The 18,754-nt window shown below is 40.9% G+C and overlaps 1 protein-coding gene across 2 annotated transcripts; it reads right to left on the bottom strand.

Annotated features, from left to right (window-relative positions):
* Positions 1 to 150: 150 nt before the first annotated feature.
* On the bottom strand, positions 151 to 18,210 carry afap1l1b (actin filament associated protein 1-like 1b). Of its 2 annotated transcripts, XM_026182531.2 has the most exons (20): positions 18,121 to 18,210; positions 17,008 to 18,050; positions 9,742 to 9,870; positions 8,102 to 8,182; positions 7,890 to 7,975; positions 7,694 to 7,805; positions 7,491 to 7,580; positions 7,160 to 7,371; positions 6,742 to 6,921; positions 6,553 to 6,645; positions 5,897 to 5,999; positions 4,236 to 4,391; positions 3,440 to 3,654; positions 3,087 to 3,232; positions 2,892 to 2,970; positions 2,358 to 2,466; positions 2,085 to 2,252; positions 1,827 to 1,993; positions 1,054 to 1,179; positions 151 to 977 (listed from the first exon to the last, which is right to left on the bottom strand). In XM_026182531.2, exons 2-20 carry the CDS (start codon positions 17,027 to 17,029, stop codon positions 951 to 953), a joined length of 2,301 nt encoding a protein of 766 aa, XP_026038316.2. In that variant the 5' UTR covers positions 17,030 to 18,050; positions 18,121 to 18,210; the 3' UTR covers positions 151 to 950. The 2 variants fall into 2 exon arrangements, with proteins under 2 accessions (XP_026038316.2, XP_080163322.1); XM_080307196.1 differs by lacking the exon at positions 1,054 to 1,179.
* Positions 18,211 to 18,754: the final 544 nt, after the last annotated feature.

The following is an 18,754-nucleotide window of genomic DNA, read 5'->3' as shown; positions in this document are numbered from 1 at the left end:
TCAGAGCTCTGTTGCTATTATTGGTAACTCATCTTGGGGGTGGATGAGAGGCAGCAATAAAAGAAACTCTGGTAAAGAATCTTAAAAGTCTAAAGAAATGAGGGAAAATAGACACGGGGGACATAAAATAAACAGTCCCAAACACAAATATTCTTTATAAAATTATTTACTCCAACATTTGCGTGTGTTCGTTTCTCAGTGAAGGGCAGGTAAAGCAGACACAGGCATTTATCTTCAAATGATTCAGCTGAGAGGGGCCGAGGACACATTTATGCAATCACAAAATACAACAAGATAAAGTGCAAAAGTCAAATGTGAAAAATAAGAGTCATATAAAGGTTAAAACCAATTGTTTCACATTGCAACAACAAACATTTATTCATTGCTTTTAGGAACAGTGTCTACTCGATATTTTTTATTAAACGTATAAATACACAATTAAGATATGAGATTCTGTACTTCTCTTACTAATAATGATAATTTAAGATTATAACTAAAAAAATTTCTTTAACCAGGTTTTTCATTTTTCATTTCCAAGTATCAAGTATAAAAATAATACAAACCAGTGGGTGTAGCTAAAACGTCTTGCCTGTAACGCTGAACTCACAGTGTTGAAGAACTACACTCTCCCTTTGCTACGCTTTCCTTTTTTTTTTTTTTAAACTTTCTGCAGCCCTGTGCAAATGTAAACACGCATGCAAACTCACACCAACACGTACACATCACGTTCATAGTGATCCACATTAACACGGTACTGATGTATCAGCTGAGCATGTCGTATTTACAGTAGCTGGTGCAGCATCACGCTGCCTGTACTTTTCCTTTAGATGAAATGAGAGCGCAATGCCTCCGAGTCCATCCTTTCTCTCTTCAGTGCCAGTTTTCTTGCTCTTCTTGCGTTTTCCTTTCAAACGTCCTCGTCGCCATCTGTCGATCTGTTTATGATCACTCTATGTCCCCTTCTTTGACTCCCACTCCTGGAAACAATAAAACGGGAGCATGTGAGTCAAGCAGTTTTTGGTCCTCGCACACACAAACACACGCGCACTCTACCTTTGCCTTCTGCATCACATTCCCCTTGGAGGAGGCGTAAAGAGACGGAGGCCGCTTTCGAAGCTCAGATGCCGCGTTGACAGGCACAGTCTCCATGTAAACCTTTTCAACCTTACTGCCCTGCGCCTACGCACGAACACACAGGCAACCCCCCCAAAAAACAGTAAAAGTTTGATTTCACTTATTTGAGCCCAGTGATGTTACTTTAAAAACAACACAAGAAGACCAAAAGTTCTTCCAGTCAAAAGCAGATGGATTACTAAAACAAGCATACAAGAACACAGAAAGAATGAAGAGAGAAACACCAAAACAAGCAAACACAGAAACTCATTATAAATGTCTAAAATGAGAAACATATGTTAGCAAACAAACATATAAAGCCTGATAAAATAAAAGTCAAATAAATAAGGGCCATATGGTCAAATAAATGACTTGTCTGGTAACAGACACTGCACACTGATTTAAAGGATTTGTCTTAATACAGTCCCAGCTGTTCATATGAGAAATCCCTCAGCTCATGTTCTGGACAAAAATCAACCGTAAATCTTCACTGAAGCTCATATGAACTTTTAGCAGTCGTTGATATTGATGTATTTTTAGTATCATCTTTTTACCTCCATCCTAAACAAAAAACCTCACGACTGCATTTAAATGTATGTATGTAAAGAACTCTTATAAGAGCGTTTGTATATATTTTAAAGTACATTCATTAAGAGTTTTCTAAGGAGAGCTTCAGTTCCAGCTGTAAACAGATGTGTGTGTTTGCTGCCTACCTTGACGTTGATCTTGGTATCAGTAGGTGGACCCAGTGCCCCTCTAGCCAGTGACTTCTTCAGGTTTTCTTTGACCTCTGTCAGTCTCAGTTCCAGCTCCACCCGTTCCTCCTCCTTCTGTTTGCACAGTGTTTCCAGCTCAGCTAACTGCTTTTCCACACTATTACCTGAACACACACACACACACACACACTCATAATTAGGACCGCTATGAAGCCTACGACTGAACAAGCGCTGTGTGTGTGATTCGTCTCTGACCTGTGCCGCTCTTCCCCTCCTCCTTCAACTGCCTTTTCTCCTTGCGCAGGGAAATCAGTGCATTTCTGAGGTCCTCCTTCTGCTTCTCCAACTCCTCTTTCTCTCTCAGGTACCGCCTGGCATCCTCCTCTGCCCGTGTCTTCCCATACCGCCCATACTGATTCACATCTATGATGTGAAAAAGAAGGAAATGAAGACAGATTTGGCCACATTTGAACCCAAATCACTTTCATGGAGACAGTCTAATGAATTATGAAATTAACCGAGACTCACTGGAGGCATGTCTCTTAATGGCAGCTTGTTGTTCAGTTTTCTCAGAGTCCCTGCTGGAGAACGAAGCGTGACGTCTCACCTGGCCTCCTCTGCTCTCCACATCCACTTCCTGCAACAGAATAATTTAATGAATTCTAATTAACAAAATGTAATAGAGGAACTTTAAGGAAAAGGAAAATACTATAAATACTATATGTTTATATGACTGATAAATGTAAGCTTTTTAAAGATCGGATTAAAAAAGAAAAAAGAAAACATATTTTGTTAATCTATTATCCAAAATCTTATTAGTAGTTTCACTAGGGCTCCAGTGAAGCTCAACACAGAATGGTATTAAAATCCTAAGTTACAAAAAAATGGTGTTTGTATTCTGTAAATTTGCAATAAATTTCAATGAATGAATGTAAGAGAGAGGAGAGGATCAGTGAGGAGAGTAGAAGCAGATTTAAACATCTCTGTGTCTGCTGTGTTCAATATAAAGGTTTTTGTATCTCATCACTTGCTTAGAATTAAAGAAAAATAAAGTTTTCTCACCGCAACACTTTCATAGACCTCATCGTAAGTTCTGGAGTCTATTGAAGCACTACTGGAGGAGTTAGCTGTTGTAGCCCACCTGGGAGAAAAAGAAGAGGAAGATATATGAATATAAAAATGAGTATTTCAAAATAAAAGCTGTAATAAAAGACTATTGGGTAAACATATGCACAAAAACGCATACTGTTGACTCACAAGAAGGAGTGTCTGGCAGCATGCCGTATGTCAGTAAGTGTGTCCACATCGATGTAATCATAGTGCAACTCTTCAGGGAGAGTGCTGCTGCCGGTTTCTGCAAATAAAACTCCAAGCCAGCGGCCAAGATCCTCAGAGCAGCTGGCCTGAATGACACACAAACACGAACAGACACACGCACATTTGTTAGTCCATGAGCAGAAAAATGTAAGGTGTGGCATGCCTGTGCGCACACTGATGATACCTCTCATCTATATCAACAGTGATGTAACCAAGTGGCACAAATAAAATCAGTCTGTATATACATTAAATCTCCTGTGCTGGATAAAATGATTCAAGATCTCCTGCTTCACCTCCAGAGCTGCCAGCTCGTTGCCTCCCTGTAGGATGCGGAAAGAGAACGGATGTTTAGGTCCAAGCCCGCCTGGCATCACCTCTGCCCCCTTGAGTGGCACCACAATGATTGGGGGTCGCTGGTCCCCAGGGTCCTTCTGCAGGTACAAACTTCCACCCCGGAGCACGCACCACCGCTCCCTCCAAGAGCCGCTCAGACACACGCTCAGATATCCTGATGAGTGTGTTAAAAAGAACGTATTTACATTTTATTCATTGTCATATAATGTACCCAACACTGTTTGATGTGACGTTCGGTTTCTGGATCTAAATTAGATGTTATTATCATGAAATTAAAATGATATGATGTTTTTATAAGTTGTTATATTGGCATGAATGCTAAAAATGAGTCATTTTAGCTTGTTCTTAGGTGTTGGCTAGGCAAACTGATGATGTCATAACAACAGATATGGAATAAAAACTTCAGGGACTTAATATCTACTTGTGCCCATTACAGCACATTATAATTGTTTAGCTCCTGATCATGGAGGAGGAATTCGTGGACAAATATTTGGTGTATTATAGGAAGAATATGTACAATAACTTTTACATCTCTACAGTTATAAGTTTTTTTCCTAAAAGGCATTTTTATTGTTCTGAATTGTGCATCATCAGCATTAATTTGTCCTTTAACACTCTTTGACACTGATGTCAAATTACAAATGCTAATGGAAAACAATCTAAACATCAATCAGCCACTTAGATGATTCTCTAACTAACCAGCCATTCAACAAAGTATTCATCAGGTCTTCTCACCAGAGCGGGGGTTGTCATGCTGGCCAGAAGACAAAGGAGACTCTCCTGGTAAAGGAGGTTTCCGCTTGGAAAAGGTGATGATCCGATTGATTTTCCTCCCAGCTGCTCGGCTCATCGACCCGGTCAGCTCTGAAAATGCTCCACGCTTCCCCCTGTCTGAAGTCAAACACATCCTGAAGTTGAACTTTATAACATCCAGCCAGTAAAACAGACAATGTTGCCTCATCATTTAAATATCATGCTGTTATTATTTTTTTAAGTTTTACATTTTATCAGTTACAATGTAACAAAAACATGATGAAAACTGGAATAAAGTAAAAGGTCTGAATTCTGGAAAAAATACATTTTTGAAAAAGACCCTGCACCCAAACAGGACTCATGAAGCTTTTGAAGAAATAATATCTTGTTATTTCAGAGATGGCTTGTATTTATTCAACCAGACCCCGACAGCCGGTTTGCAAGTTCACTCTGAATGTACCAGGTGCTGCAGTGCACTGTTCACACTACTTCCTGATGATGTCAGTGGGAGACAATTGCAGGAAGAGGACAGGAAGGATGTCATATCTGCTCGAGCCTCACTTCCTGTCTCTCCCTCTCTCTCATGTCTCTTTAGGATCAGAGTTCCTTCGTCCGTAAACAGATTTGAAACAACTGTTTCCCAATTTCACTGTGTTTGACCTATTTTCTAACCCAGCACCAAGGATCTCCCTGGTTTATCCTTCCTGATTTTGTAGATAGAAAAACAAAAATATTGTGTGTGTGTTTGCTTTTGTAGCCTTGTGGGGACCTGAGTTCCAGACCCTGAAAGTGGGGACTCTTAGAAACTGAGGAACCATTTGAAGAACCCTTATTTAAATATTTATGGTTTAAAAAGATGCTAGACTACGTAAAACACTATTCACACAAAACCCATCAACAACCACTAAACTTTGTAACAGACATACAGTTATCATTTACTACAGAGAAGTTGCATCACAGTCATTTACATTTCTCTTAAACTGTAACTATGTTGGTTTCTCTATGTTAAAGATGTAGAATAATGGAGGGAAAAAATCGTCTCCCTGCCAGTTATTAGTTTACCTTTTTTAAAATTTGCTACAAAGTATCAATGAATGAGTCAGAATAGTATTACTCATACAGTGTTCCTCTCTTTTCATAAAAATGGCAACATAAATTATGCTAGAAGAGCAATGCAGTATATGATGTGTGTTACAAATATACTGAAATGAATCCTTTACCTCCTAATCTTACAACACGTGAGAGGAAGGTGTTATGCCTCTCCCCACAGATCAACAGTGTGCTGCATCTGCGGAACTGTGCCTAAATACCCTTTAACAACCATCTATCTAAATGTTTGTTTTCACTGTGAAATATGCCAACGAGACCAGAAAGATGCTTTGCTGTGATTTTAAAGAGCATGTAAAGTGTAAATCATGTTGAACTGTCCCAATATATCTGTGGTAACACTGAGAAATTACCCACAGACACTAATCTAACGTTAAATCTCACTATAACCACCGATTTAACCTGCAATAACATGTCTTGTGCTATAATTACTGAGAGTGTACACACAAGAAGCTTATTTCAATGAAGCAACCACAATAAAAAAGAGTCGGTTGCAACAAAAACATCTCAAAAACTGCTGGTGAAGGTTCACGTACTGAGTGAGTCAGTAGTGTCTCGTCCTGACCCGTGTGCAGTGGCCTGACTGTCTGCTGTTGGCCCGCTGTCTGAGTCTGAAGCCTGTCTCTCAGACTGTAGCACCTGGCAACAAAAGGAACAAAACACTTTTACTTCTCTCTTTTATAACATTTGAAGAGAGGAGACAAGGAATAGCAAAAATTGGCACATTTGTCTTTCCGTTTTCATGTTAAAAATAAAAATAAATAAAAATTAATGTATCCTCTGGGAGTATGACTATTTCTTTCTGCCAACGTGGGGTGTAACTGCCATGTCAGCATGCATTCAGTTTGTTCAGGACTTGAAGCTCTTTGAAACCAAGGCAACTCAGCAACCGCAATAATCACCTCACTCACTGCTTGTAAACTAGAAGCCAAAGGAATAGTTGTGTCATGCGTGGGCTGAAAGAGGGTGATGTCAGCGACACTGAAATGTTAAAACTGGGGTATATATTCAGTATGCCACAAATTACATTTGTCATAGTAAGACACAGTAAGAGCACAGCGTTAGACCGGCATTGGGGCTCCTCATTAAGTCTGTTTTATGGGAAATTTTGGTCTTTGTGGCAAGACCACAAAGAGAACACTGCGGACAAACAGTCTGACATTCAAGGACATACGCAGATAAGCACACTCACCTTGTCGAGCTCCAGCTTCCTCTGTATAATTGGAGAAGTTGATCCATCCAGCCCCTCAGTGTTGCTACACTGGCTGCCAACATCGTGGACCACCTGAACAGAGAAAAAGAAAACATTCATTTACAGGCACAGCCTTGTGTCTGCTCATCTGTCTCAGCACCGTGCCTCTAATGAGGTGAAAAAAGGTACCTTGAGCCATCGCTGGGCCTGTTCTTTACTCTGGACTGCCAAGACTAGCGCTTCGCCCCCAGGTAATGAGAAGCGCAACTCGTGACGCTTTTTCCGGCCTTCCTTAGGGACATAGATGACGTTGCAAAGATTCAGTGGGAGCTCTGTGTTGGGAGAGCTCTCTTTGATGCTTTTAAAACACTGTGAAGGAAGAAGTCAAGAACATGCATTATTTGAGTAAAAGATAATCTATGTAAGCCTAGCCTCTTACTGTTATAAGCTGGAAAATAACTGTGTAAACTGTGGCTTACAAATAAGTGTGTTCAACTGTCTGATTCACCATAAATAAATAAGGATTTACCTTGAATAACACCAGAAAAAGACAATTCTTTGATTTGAATGATAAAATAAACATTAATAAACAGCAGCATCTATTTACCTGCAGTTTATTGTCTCGGACAACAACAAGCTGCTTAGCCCACTGGCCAAAGCGTTTCTTTCGCAGTAGGAAGGCACAGATGCGGCAGTCTCGAACCGGTCCATCTGTTCTTTCCTCGGCTGTCCATCTCTGAGGTTGGTCTCGGCCCTTTGCTTCCTCTTCCTCTTCTTCGTAAGACTCGTAGGAACTACTCAGAGCATCTGAGTCATTGTCTGAGTACCAAAGCAATTATTGTTTTACAGAAGATCCACAAAACAAATTGTGATTCACAAAATCCTAGCTCTACTACTAGACATAAACTAGCATGAATAAGGGTCAGATTAAGACTCACAGGAGCTTTTGGGAGGCCCATTCATTCTGGTGGTGGGGTAGTTATTGTCAGCATCTTCATAATAGGCGTCCTCCACAGAGTTCCTGGATGCTACAGGTGAATAGATAGAGTATGTGAGAAAGCAGAACCAAAGGTACTGATCTGATTACCATTATACATGAATGCGCACACACATGTGCGTTTGTATATGCATGTGTTCATACTGGTGGTAAAGTACTGAGGAGTAGATCCCGGATCTAGAGGAACAGCTTCTTCATAGTAGTCATCAGGAAGGGGTGTAGTTGGCAGAGGAGGAGGAGGAGTGTCAGTTGGGGTCTGAAAACCAAAGGTAGCTGCTGAACCAGAACTGGGGGTAAAAGGAAGGCTGGTGTAGGTAAGTAGTTTCTGTGAATGACTTACAGATTTATTGGGATGAGTCTTCTCCTCTTCATCCTTGTGCTCTTTCTGCTCCACTGGAGATGCACTGAGCATGTGCAAATCACAGCCTGATAGGATTAATCATGATTAACTTTATAATTTTATATAAACAGAGGTATAATGATTGTAAATACATACACAAAGGATTTTTTTGTAACTGAACCGAACCGAAGGTATTTTGAAGGACTACTAACCAAAATCCTCAAACAGAGACTCTACAAAGCTCGTGCCATTGCCATAGAGACAGCTGTTCATGTAGACATCAGAGCCGTTCACTGTGGAAAAGACAAATTATGGATTAAAACCAGGATCAGAGTTAGGGTTACATAGCCTATAGCTTTTAGGTCAGGATTAAGAAGGGCTATAGAGACTGAATAATGAAGTATAAATAGTATTTCATCTGCAATAAAAATTAGATCTATGGTGACCTATGTACAGGGAGTACAGAACTGAGATTGAAAATCTTTGTACAGCAAGAACAAAGAAAATGTGTGTGAAAGGTCACAGAAAGGTTTGACAGAAAAAAACAGATACAATGATGCGAAATACACAGCAACTATTTAAAAAAGATGAGTATGGACACGACAGACTGGGTCCAGTCTAATATTTGTTTTCTGAGACCATCGGGATGTTTTGCTGTTCTCATTATCCTCTTTGCATTTCATTATCCTCTTACACGGATCCTTTTATCCTCCCCGACATCCTGTATTCTTCCAGATAAAAAGGGATTTGTCTGTAAAGACCTCAGCAAGATTTCATGTCACAGAGGCTGCATTTTGTAGCACAACAACTGCTGCACTCTCTCAAGTTGAGCAGTTTCAGTGTGGTTGGCTAAACACAGTAGGGTCACACCATTGCAAACAGACAAAAAAGAAAGACATGCTGTAGTACTGTTGATGTGACACTTCTGACTTTTTTTTTTCTTTTTTTCTTTTTGGCTAAACTGCTGCCATCACACTCAGCTGAATTCATCCTGAATAAATAAAAAAACACTTCTACATTGAATATTCTTATTTCTACATTGTATTGAAATAAAGTGCAGCTTTTACTATTTTTGTAATGCCAGGACATCAAATGCTGCTGTTCTATCTGACCTGCTGGTGTGCAGAAGGTGTTTCTTGGCACTAGTGAGACAAGTCTGGCAATCAAACTGTTTATAATGCATGACTTTTTTCTAATGAAACACCATTTTAAATACTGCCCTGATGTTTCTGCAAGTCATATTTCATCCTAAAATCGTTTTACCAAAACCTAACCAAAATGCAGATGTCCAAAAGACAGAAACTTCAGTCTCTAGATGTCCAATCTTACAGTAGAACTATGCATGCTATAAGAAGCCAGTAGCACCTGACAGAAGAGCAGGAAATAAAATAAATAATAAAAGTAACACAAAAGGGCAATTTTATTATTACTGGGCTCTATCTGAAAGATCAGATCTTTATTATCTTCAAGGGAGAATATATTACACAGTCAGTGGAAATCACAAAACCATCAATCAAACAGCAACATCAAAATCATAGTGAGTGACTTAAAAACAATTGGAAGTTTGGACAAATGAGTTTTTCACTTTATTGATGTAGTCTATCTGCAGCCAGACCTTAAACTGCTTAGACTACGGCTGGCTGGACCAGCCAGGACCGAGTGGACCTTCTTCGAAGTCCTAAATTTAAACAATTGGGAAAGGTCATTCAGTGCAGTTGACTAAGTAAAGAACTGTAAGTTATTTATGTGCTGTGTGAAATGTATTAACCTGTGCTGTACAAGAAACTGTACATGTTAAGAAATATTAACCTGAGTTATTTACATTGCCATCCTAACATTGGAGATTCTGTACCTGACAGCTGCAGTGAGTCCAGGATGTTGCGTATGGATGCCATTTTTTCAGCGGTAGCAGGACTGACCGTCTCGTGGTCCAACATCTTCAGCAGAGAGCCTAACTCATTTACAAGTCGTTCCATCACAACTAGAAACCACAAAAACAGACATCATGTAATACTCTTCTGATTTCAAGAACCACCAGGTTATTCACTTCAACTAAATTTTATTTATATCAATTCATCAAAATATTGTAATGTAAAGATCCCATAATATTAGAGAGAAAACCCCAACAATATGATGATCCCCTATGAGCAAGCACTTGGAGACAGCGGGAAGGGAAAACTTTCTTTTGACAGGAAGAAACCTGCAGCTGAACCAGGCTCAGGGACAGGCAGCCACAAACGGGGTGAGGGGAAAAAGAAAAAAGGAGGGAACAGAGAAACAAGGACAAAACACACACTATGGGAGGGATAACACAAAGTGCAATGCCTTACAAAGCCATATAATGAATGGGGAATGAGAAGAGATAAGTGGAGAAGAACTGCTCAGTGCATCATGGGAAGTCAGGGAGGGATCGTTCTAACTGTATGCCTTATCAAAACGGAAAGTTTTAAGTCTAATCCTAAAAGTAGAGAGGGTGTCTGTCTACTAAATACAAACTGGGAGCTGGGTCCACAGAAGAGCAGCCTAACAGCTGAAAGCTCTGCCTCCCATTCTACTTTTAGAAACTTTTAATAACCACAAATAAGCCTGCAGTCTCAGAGCGAAGTGTTCTGTTTATGATCATATGGTACTGTGAGGTCTTTAAGATATGACGGCCCTGATTATTCAAGACCTTGTGTGTGAGGCGAAGTTTAAATTCAACAGGGAGCCAATGAAGAGAAGCTAATCTGGGAGAAATATGATCTCATTGTTAGTACTCTCACTGCAGTGTTTTGAAACACTGAAAGCTTTTTAGGGAGTTTTTAAAACAGCCTGATAATAATGAATTACAAGAGTCCAGCCACAAAGTAAAAAAGTATGAACTGTTTTTTTTAGCATCACTCTAAGAAAGGGTGTTTCCCATTGAATTTAGCACATGAAAGAAAGCATTCTTACATATTTGTCTAATGTGTGCGCTAAAGGATATGTCCTGGACAAAAATGACTCAAGGATGCCTCACAGTGTTACTGAAGGCCACAGTAATGCAATAGATAGAAAGTATCTGGTTAGACAGCATGTTTCTACGATTTTAAGGATAGCAGTACAATAACCAGATTTGTCTGAATTCAGAAGCAGAAAACTGGAGGACATTTAGGCCTTTATGTCTTTAGCTGCTGTAGTCACATTTTATAGATAAATATAACTGCGTACAATCTGCATGGTAATAATGCTTTATGCAGTTTTTAAGGCTATAATATTGTCTAAGGGAAGAATGTTTAAGGTAAAAGCAATAAAGTAAAATCCTGAGTGGCCATCAGATCATCACAAGGCCAAACTGTCAGTTCACAAGTGGCATGAAGTCAGTTTGGAACTCAGCTGTCAGCTGCTGCAACAGCTGACAGGGAAAAGATTTTTAACATCCTCTAATGTCACCCTGGTGATTTTGTCCCGCTCGGAGCAAGCCTTTTTGGGAACACAGCGAGTTTTCTGTGTGTCACTACTAAGCGTTAAATCCGACTTTCCACGTTGATATTTTGTGCTTTCTTTGAAAAACTTACTCTTTTCACTCCTACATCCTGTGTGGGTCAAGCGTGTGTGTCCGTGTGTGTGTTTTGTTGACCTTGACATTGTTTCAACTGCCCTGACACACTCTCACACATCCTGCCTGCTCACAGCCAACAAAGAGGAGGAGGAGGAGCAGGAGGGGGAGCCGGAGAAAAAAGAAGGTGAGGAGGAGGAAGCTTCCTTCCCTAAAGGAAATGGAGCCAAAGTGAAGAGGAAAATGTATAGCTTCACCACAGAGGACAGGAGATGGTTACCAAACTGCTTGAAGCCCCAAGTTAGTTCATTTACTTGTTTACTTCTAAATATAAGAAGATTGAAAGGTGTATCTTAGGATTAGTCTGAACACACAGCAAGCAGCTTTTCTTCTGATATTGACTTTTAATTAAACACTGAAGACATTAGAACTGCTTCTCTGATATTATCCACTGTTATTTGATGAAGTATTATTCATACACTTGAACAGGTCAAGTGCAACCAAGTCTAAAATAGTTTCATGTCCCTTTGGTTTCCAGTGGGAGGTTTTAATAGCCTGTGCTTTTTATGTGGCTTTATCCACACTGGAAAGATTATAGTTTGTGGAAACATTTAAATTTTGTATTTTTTGGCATTAAAAATGTCAAATTTACAGTTCAGTTTCATTCATAATACAAAGCAGAAAGTTCATAGCTGGAAAGCTGGAAAAGCAACAGGATTTTTCAGCAATGATTTGCATTGCAGACTCTTTCGCCTCGTGTCCCTTTTTACAATCTGATCCACTTAATTTTATGGCTTTGTTAAGAAGAACATGCTTCACAATGATTAGTCAGATCAATAAGCTTTAGTATGTTTACAATTTATTATGGCATAAGTACACCTAAAAAAAGCATAAATAAATGAATTGCCTATTCCCAGAAAAGAAATGGAACAAGGGTTAAATAAAAATAAGATCAAAACAGTCTGTTTTCCTCACACACAACGTGAAGACAGAGAGAGTGAGCGAAAAAGCCCTGACTCTCTCACAAGCCTCTTCCGCCTCCCCCTCTCACTCGGACAATACTCTATTGTCTCCGCAAGGGCCAAAATTAGATGGCCACAATGCTCGGCAAGACCAGAGCAAACAATCGTATTGTCGGAGTCAGAGACTCCCGGAGAAAACAAAACAGGAACTAACACACAGTGTAAGAGGGGCGTGGTGCAACGCAGCTGCACGGTCTCAATCCACGGGCATGCAGGGTTGTATCTCCAGCAGCTGTGTGTGTGCGTGCGTGTGTGTATGAGTGAGTGTACGTGCGAGTGCAGCTGTGGTTTCCTGTCTTTGCTGTCGACAGGAGCTTCTCTCCCCTCCTTCCTGATCTTGACTCTCCTTCACTTCTTCCCACTTTCCCATTTTGTGTCCTGCTGTTTCGGTTTCTGCCCCAACATCTTCTCTCGCTGCATGCTCTCCCTCCATCTCTTGCCCATACTCTACATTTCTCCCAAACCAACTGAATAGAAAGATTCCTATCTGATGGGTGCTCAATTTGCAGATGCATTTTGCTCTACTTGAGGAAACGTCAATTAAAAAACAATCAACAAAGATCTCGAGTAATCAGACCAGTGCTCTGATCTATTTTCTGCCGGTCTCAAAGACACGCACAGTCAAGGACATCAGTCTGCTCTCTCTCTCCCCCTCATCTCTGAGTCTATATCTTTATTTCTCTCTCCTTCTATTTCCCTCTCTCTCTCTCAAGGGACCTGAGGGTTCAGAAGCTGAGAATCAGCTGTTCTGCAGGATTGTGGTCTGTCTCACCCACAGAGGGATCTTTGTAATCCCCCACTGCCCCACGCACCCCCACTCCACCCAGAACCACACACATGCAAGCACATACACACACACACACGGCACAAATTTCCTCTTCAAATCCTTTTTTTCCCCACTGATAGACACGATCATTCACTTAACTAAGAGGAAGCACAAACGCTCACTGTTAATTCGTCTCTCGCTTCCTCGTCTGAGTAAACATACAGTCACAAGAGTACAAAGAGGAATGTGTTTGTTTGTGCGTCTTCACGTTCCTTTTTCTGTGTGTTTCCACAGACAGACTTCCTGATGAAGATCAGTCATGAGACTCGGGCCATGCGACTCTCATTTGGACTGATTTAGTGTGTTTGGTTGCAGCTCAGAACAAAACAACTGCTACTTACTGCTGCTGCTGCTGCCGCTTTTCTCGCCGCATAATACCTATAAGCAGCAGGTCAAAACAGGAAAGACACTTTGGCTCTCCTAAACTGAGGCTTTCGTTCCCATCCATTATAATTCGAACACACCAATTAACATAAATCCAAGGCTACCCATCCTCACTTGCCTCTCCCATTCAAAATATCCCTCCATGTTATAATTTTACCAACACTTCATGACTCAGAAGTACTCTATATGAATGCACTGAACTGTACTGCTTTTCGCTTCCATAGATTCTGTTACCTGATTGACATTAATATGTGTAACAAGGGTAATTTAAGACATATACTCTACGCAAAAACCGTATGAAACTGTCCTCTTCCTGCCTCCCCCACACTCCTCAGCACTGAGGTCCCTCCAGATTGCACATTCTCTCTGCCACTCCTTTCTTTCCCTTCCTCTGAGATCCTTTTCCTTCAACTCCTCTCCCTCGCCTGTCTCCCTCTGTCCCTTCCCCAGACACCCATCCTCTTCAGACAGAGGCCAAAGTTCAAGGCTTGGCAGGCCCAGCATCTCCCACTAAGACAAAAGTCTACTTCAGAGACACAGCATCCAGTAATTCATATTTTCGTGACAACAAAAGATGGTGTCAGTGCTTGCCTGGGGTTAGCGTTCAGTCAGACACTTTAAAAAGTCCACAACAAAGATAGCAAGATACTTAAAAAGAAACAGCTGGGGGGAAACAGTAGACGAATTCTTTTCGCATTCTTTTAGTATCTTATCATTTTCTGCAGATAGCAAATGGTGTGGAAACACAGGAAACAGAGGGGCACAAACGACTTTTATAAATACTGAAATTCTTTATTTGCCCAGAGTGGAATGAAAATGGTTTGTAAAGATAACGCAGCAGCCAGAACACAGTTAGTATGAGTTGTGAAGGCATGAAATCTGGAAATTAGCTAGTTTTGTTTCTTTTCTTGAACTAAGTCTGCAATAATCCTATCAAGTGCACACGATTTAAAATGACTGGACCAGTCCACACTTTACTGTTACTACCTGTCATCACTGTCTTTCACAAATGCAAACACTGAGGCGTACGTACACACACAGACACACGCACCCACTCAAAGGTTTTATTTTTTATTGCTTTTACGGGGAGTGACAGGGTGATGATGAGGACAAAATATCAGGATTCTCTGTTTTTCCACTTTGGTGGCAGGGGGAAGCTGCTATCATCACCACATCAGCTTAGCTTCCACCTACACCAGACACACATGGGACACATGTACAGACCTGCTGCTCTGTTGCGTTTCTGTTACAGAAAATGTAATCACAGCTGATTTGAAGCGCAGCTAATTCTGGCTTCGAGCTGCAGTCTCACTTCCATTCGTGAAGGTTATATTTCTGTGTGAAACACAACTTGAAATCCAATCAAGAGGGAGTTGTGCACTTTCTGAAAATGGAGCGAGGGGGTGTGTTGTGCACTGGAATGAATCGTAGAGGAAAAGGGATTTTAAGGCAAACGTGGCAGAGGTCAAGGCTTGTGACACATATTAAACTGAGGAAAATCATATGTGCAAATGCAATAAACCACTTATAGGCAGAATGCACGCAGAAACAGTGTAAAATTCAGTGAGGGGTATGTTTACCTTTTTAAATTAAAATAGGCTTGTGAGAAAACTTTGCAGCTCTTTAATCTCTCCTTTATCCACAGCTCAGAATCTACCAATTTTTCCCAGCCACTGAAGCTCTTGCAATATTTTGCCAAATCTCCAGTATCAAGTATTCACACATTTACTGTGAGAATATTTTCTCCTGCAGTGTACAGCTGCTCCAACCATTTGGCTGTGGATTTGCCGCTTGTGTCTGAGTGCTCCATGTTTTTCCCCTCCAACACATTTTCACATTGGAAAAGCAGAAGTGTAAATAAAATAACTAAAAGGGCAGCGAGCCCAACGTCTGCCAAAGCCAATGCAGCATTTTCCAGTTTTTAAGGAAAGAAAAAGAAAGTGATCCAGGTGCACAACAAAACTGAATCAGTTCTTCAATTTGTCCATGCGCAACTTTTCATGAAAGTCAGGTTGATAGTTTTTGTTTCATCCTCCTGACAAACAGACAAATTTACAGACAGAAAGGTTCCCTGCTTTTACAGGGAAGAATAACATAGCTTTTATCCTATAAAGAATCACTTCTGATTTGAATGGCCTTTACTAGTTAGCAACATTCGTATCCGTAAGACACAGGTGGCCAATGAATCTCTTAATTAATAATTTATAAAAAGTGATGTGTATAGTATGCTGTAGCCTTCACAATCACCTGGTCTCAAGATGGAAGAACATCTATCTGTGATTTTAGATCAGCTTGTTAGACAGTGTGAGCACCACCATCACTAAAACACCAAATGAGTGAGAATCAGTTGGAAAAGAGACCTCCATTAGAGATCCAGAGATATTTAAGTTTAGTGCCATACTGTGGCATGTAGTGGCCCAACAATGTTATTTCTTTCCTTTTATTTGTCACCTGTCCATAAGACAAAAAAGATTGGCTTATTTACATTTAGCTGCTTCAAAAGACGAATTATCAATAAATTCACACAAATCTTATAATAAAAAGAGATGAACTGCACACTTAATAAAAATACAGTGAACTGGGGAAGTTATGTGTTATAGGATGTTAAGATGAGATGAGATAAGATAAGATAAGATAAGAGTCCCAAATTCCAAGATAAGATGCTTAGAATTTAATTCTGCAGCTGCATTGAGCTATGCCATTGACATCCATTTACATTTCCGTTTAATGCAAACTGCCTATTTAACCAGTTACCTCTGTGACAAACGAACCCCCTTTCTTATTATCTTTCAAATTAAGCCCCTTCTTCATCACCTGGTCTCCCGTAAAGAAGCTTCCTGTTTGCAACACAGTGGCCTGAAGGGTTTTGAAACAGAGCAGCCATTCAGCTGCTGCTGCTTCCCACCAGCAGCGCTGCTTCCAACAGGGCACTTTTCTGTTGGTATCAGATTGCATCACTCTACCTGAGGATACCTCCTCCATCCACTCACACAGCGCACCACCCGGCGCGTGGCTGTATGACATCACTCCCCACTCCCCAGGAGTCAACCGGCAGCGAGGCGCGGGTCGCTCTGCTCGCTCACTCAGAGAAACTTGAGACAGATGCTGCTTCTCCATTCACGTGTGTTTAACGAGAACCCAGATGTATTAAAACCACCCATAACATCGCTTTTGTTTGGAAAAGAACTGTATATCGTATCTGATACGGTGGATAATGTTTTTTAATGTAACCAGTTGTTTCTGTTTGGGTTTATGAATGTGGCCTCGCTGTGGAGGAGCTCTTGCATTTACACTGGTGCCCACCCAACCTATGGAGGCTTTATCATAAAGTATTTACAGTTACCGTGCGATACATGGATATTTACTTACCACTCTGTCGTTTGGAGTCCATGTCTTCAGATGTTCTGAAGTCTGTGCCGCCCGATTTGTTTCCAGTAATAATCCGTCAGTTGCTTCGGTTACAAGTTCTGCTCATGTGAGAAGAGTTGTACCCGCATACACAGCGGAGGTCTGTCGGCCTCTGTGCGGCCAAGTGAGTCAGAGTGGCCGCTACACTTTTTGAGTAGGGGCTGCTTGTTCATCATCAAGAGTCCCGCTGGGTCCTAGTGCTGGTGGTGTTCTGTTACAGATCCACAGTGACAATAGTCATCATAGCATTACAGCTTGGTAGTAACATGGCAATACCGGGGTAGTAGTTTGGTACGGAAGGCATAATACTCACATGATCATGTAATTCCTACAGTATTAACCAGACAACAGGTTTTTATTAGCAAATATATCTGGTTGGAGGCCGGGATGCATACTGTTGGGGCCAGAAATATGCACTTTCTTACTTTAAGAGATCATAAACCATAATTATTAAAGGCAGAATAATTTTTTAACGTTAAGAGGGTCCTTACTCAAGGATCATGCACATGTTTGAGTCTACAGTGCTCTGGAAAAGGTTTAAGCAATGCCTGATTTTCAGGAGCCAGACTTTCTTGGAATTTTTTTTTTGTTTTTTTTTTTGTTTTTTTGAAGTGGTCTTGAGCAATAGTTCTCCAGGATTTCTGAAGGTCTTTCTCTTTTTTTCCATTTTCTTTGAAAGTCATTCATTGACTGCTTTTGGCTCCTTGGACTTCACCATTTTCAGAGGAATTTTTATTTGTTTGTGTCACGGGTTGCTCTGAGGATCCACTCGCAGGACTCCGGAGTGCGTTGTAACAGAGACAGTTTATTCACAAAAATCTTCACCAAGTGTATTTACAGGCAGTGCGAGGACAGTGCTATATACAAGATGTGCGAGGACGGGTTCCAGGGCTCCAGGGAAAACAAGGGGATCACACACACGCTCACGCCAACCTCTCTCCGCTAGTGACCAGCCACCTCTTACACGCTCCACACGGGGAAACACGGGGACGGGTCCGGGGAATCTAGAACAGAGAGACAAGTGTTACTTTCTGAGGTGGAAGTGTGGGAAACTAGGGCTCGACGTGTACTGACAGGAGTCTTCACAACAATCCAGCGTTGAACAGCTGATCTCCTCCTTCTGATATACCAGCTGGTCTGATGAGGCCCAGGTGTGCATGATCCAGGAGGGCATGGGCCGAGGGCGTGAACCTGCCATGAGTTCCGCCCCGGCAAAACAGGGGAGGGGGAGAGAGATTGCTGATCAGTGCCTTGCCAACCCCGCAGGTCGTGACAGTTTGGTTGTTTGTTAGGACCCGAAGTCTGAACCACTCAAACATAAAAAAAATAACCTAACTAAAGGAATGAAACAGTTTTGCTTCTATATATAAGTTAGCAAAGAATCAGTTTTGCAAAAACAGATAATTTGTTCCTATTTCTTTAGTCAAATCTATAATACAAAATGGCACTGATATCAAGGTTTGACAGGTATAAAATTGTATTTTTTTTTTCATCCTTAAACTTGGGAAGTCCCACTATGGTGTGCAGTGTGTCCCTAAAAAATCTAAAGGAAATTGGAAAAGTGGGGGACAAAATAAGTAGAAGGGCTAAAAATAACTAAATAAAATCTACCTACAGCAGATGAACAATATCTGAACGTCACATCATTGCAAAACAGCAAGATATCTAGTAAAGACCTGACACGGGACCTCAGAGATGCATCTGGCTC

This window comes from Astatotilapia calliptera, chromosome 10, assembly GCF_964374335.1.
Source record: "Astatotilapia calliptera chromosome 10, fAstCal68.1, whole genome shotgun sequence".
Classification (NCBI taxonomy): Eukaryota; Metazoa; Chordata; class Actinopteri; order Cichliformes; family Cichlidae; genus Astatotilapia; species Astatotilapia calliptera.
The sequence above is the reverse complement of the archived record's forward strand: the minus strand, read 5'-3'. Positions and strand labels throughout refer to the sequence as shown.

Coding starts and splice junctions, on each gene's coding strand:
- afap1l1b (XM_026182531.2), bottom strand. CDS start 17,029: ATGGACTCCAAACGACAGAGTG. Junction 7,581..7,693: donor TCCTCAGTACTTTACCACCA/GTATGAACACAT, acceptor ATTCACCTGTAG/CATCCAGGAACTCTGTGGAG. Junction 7,372..7,490: donor TGGGCCTCCCAAAAGCTCCT/GTGAGTCTTAAT, acceptor TTTGGTACTCAG/ACAATGACTCAGATGCTCTG.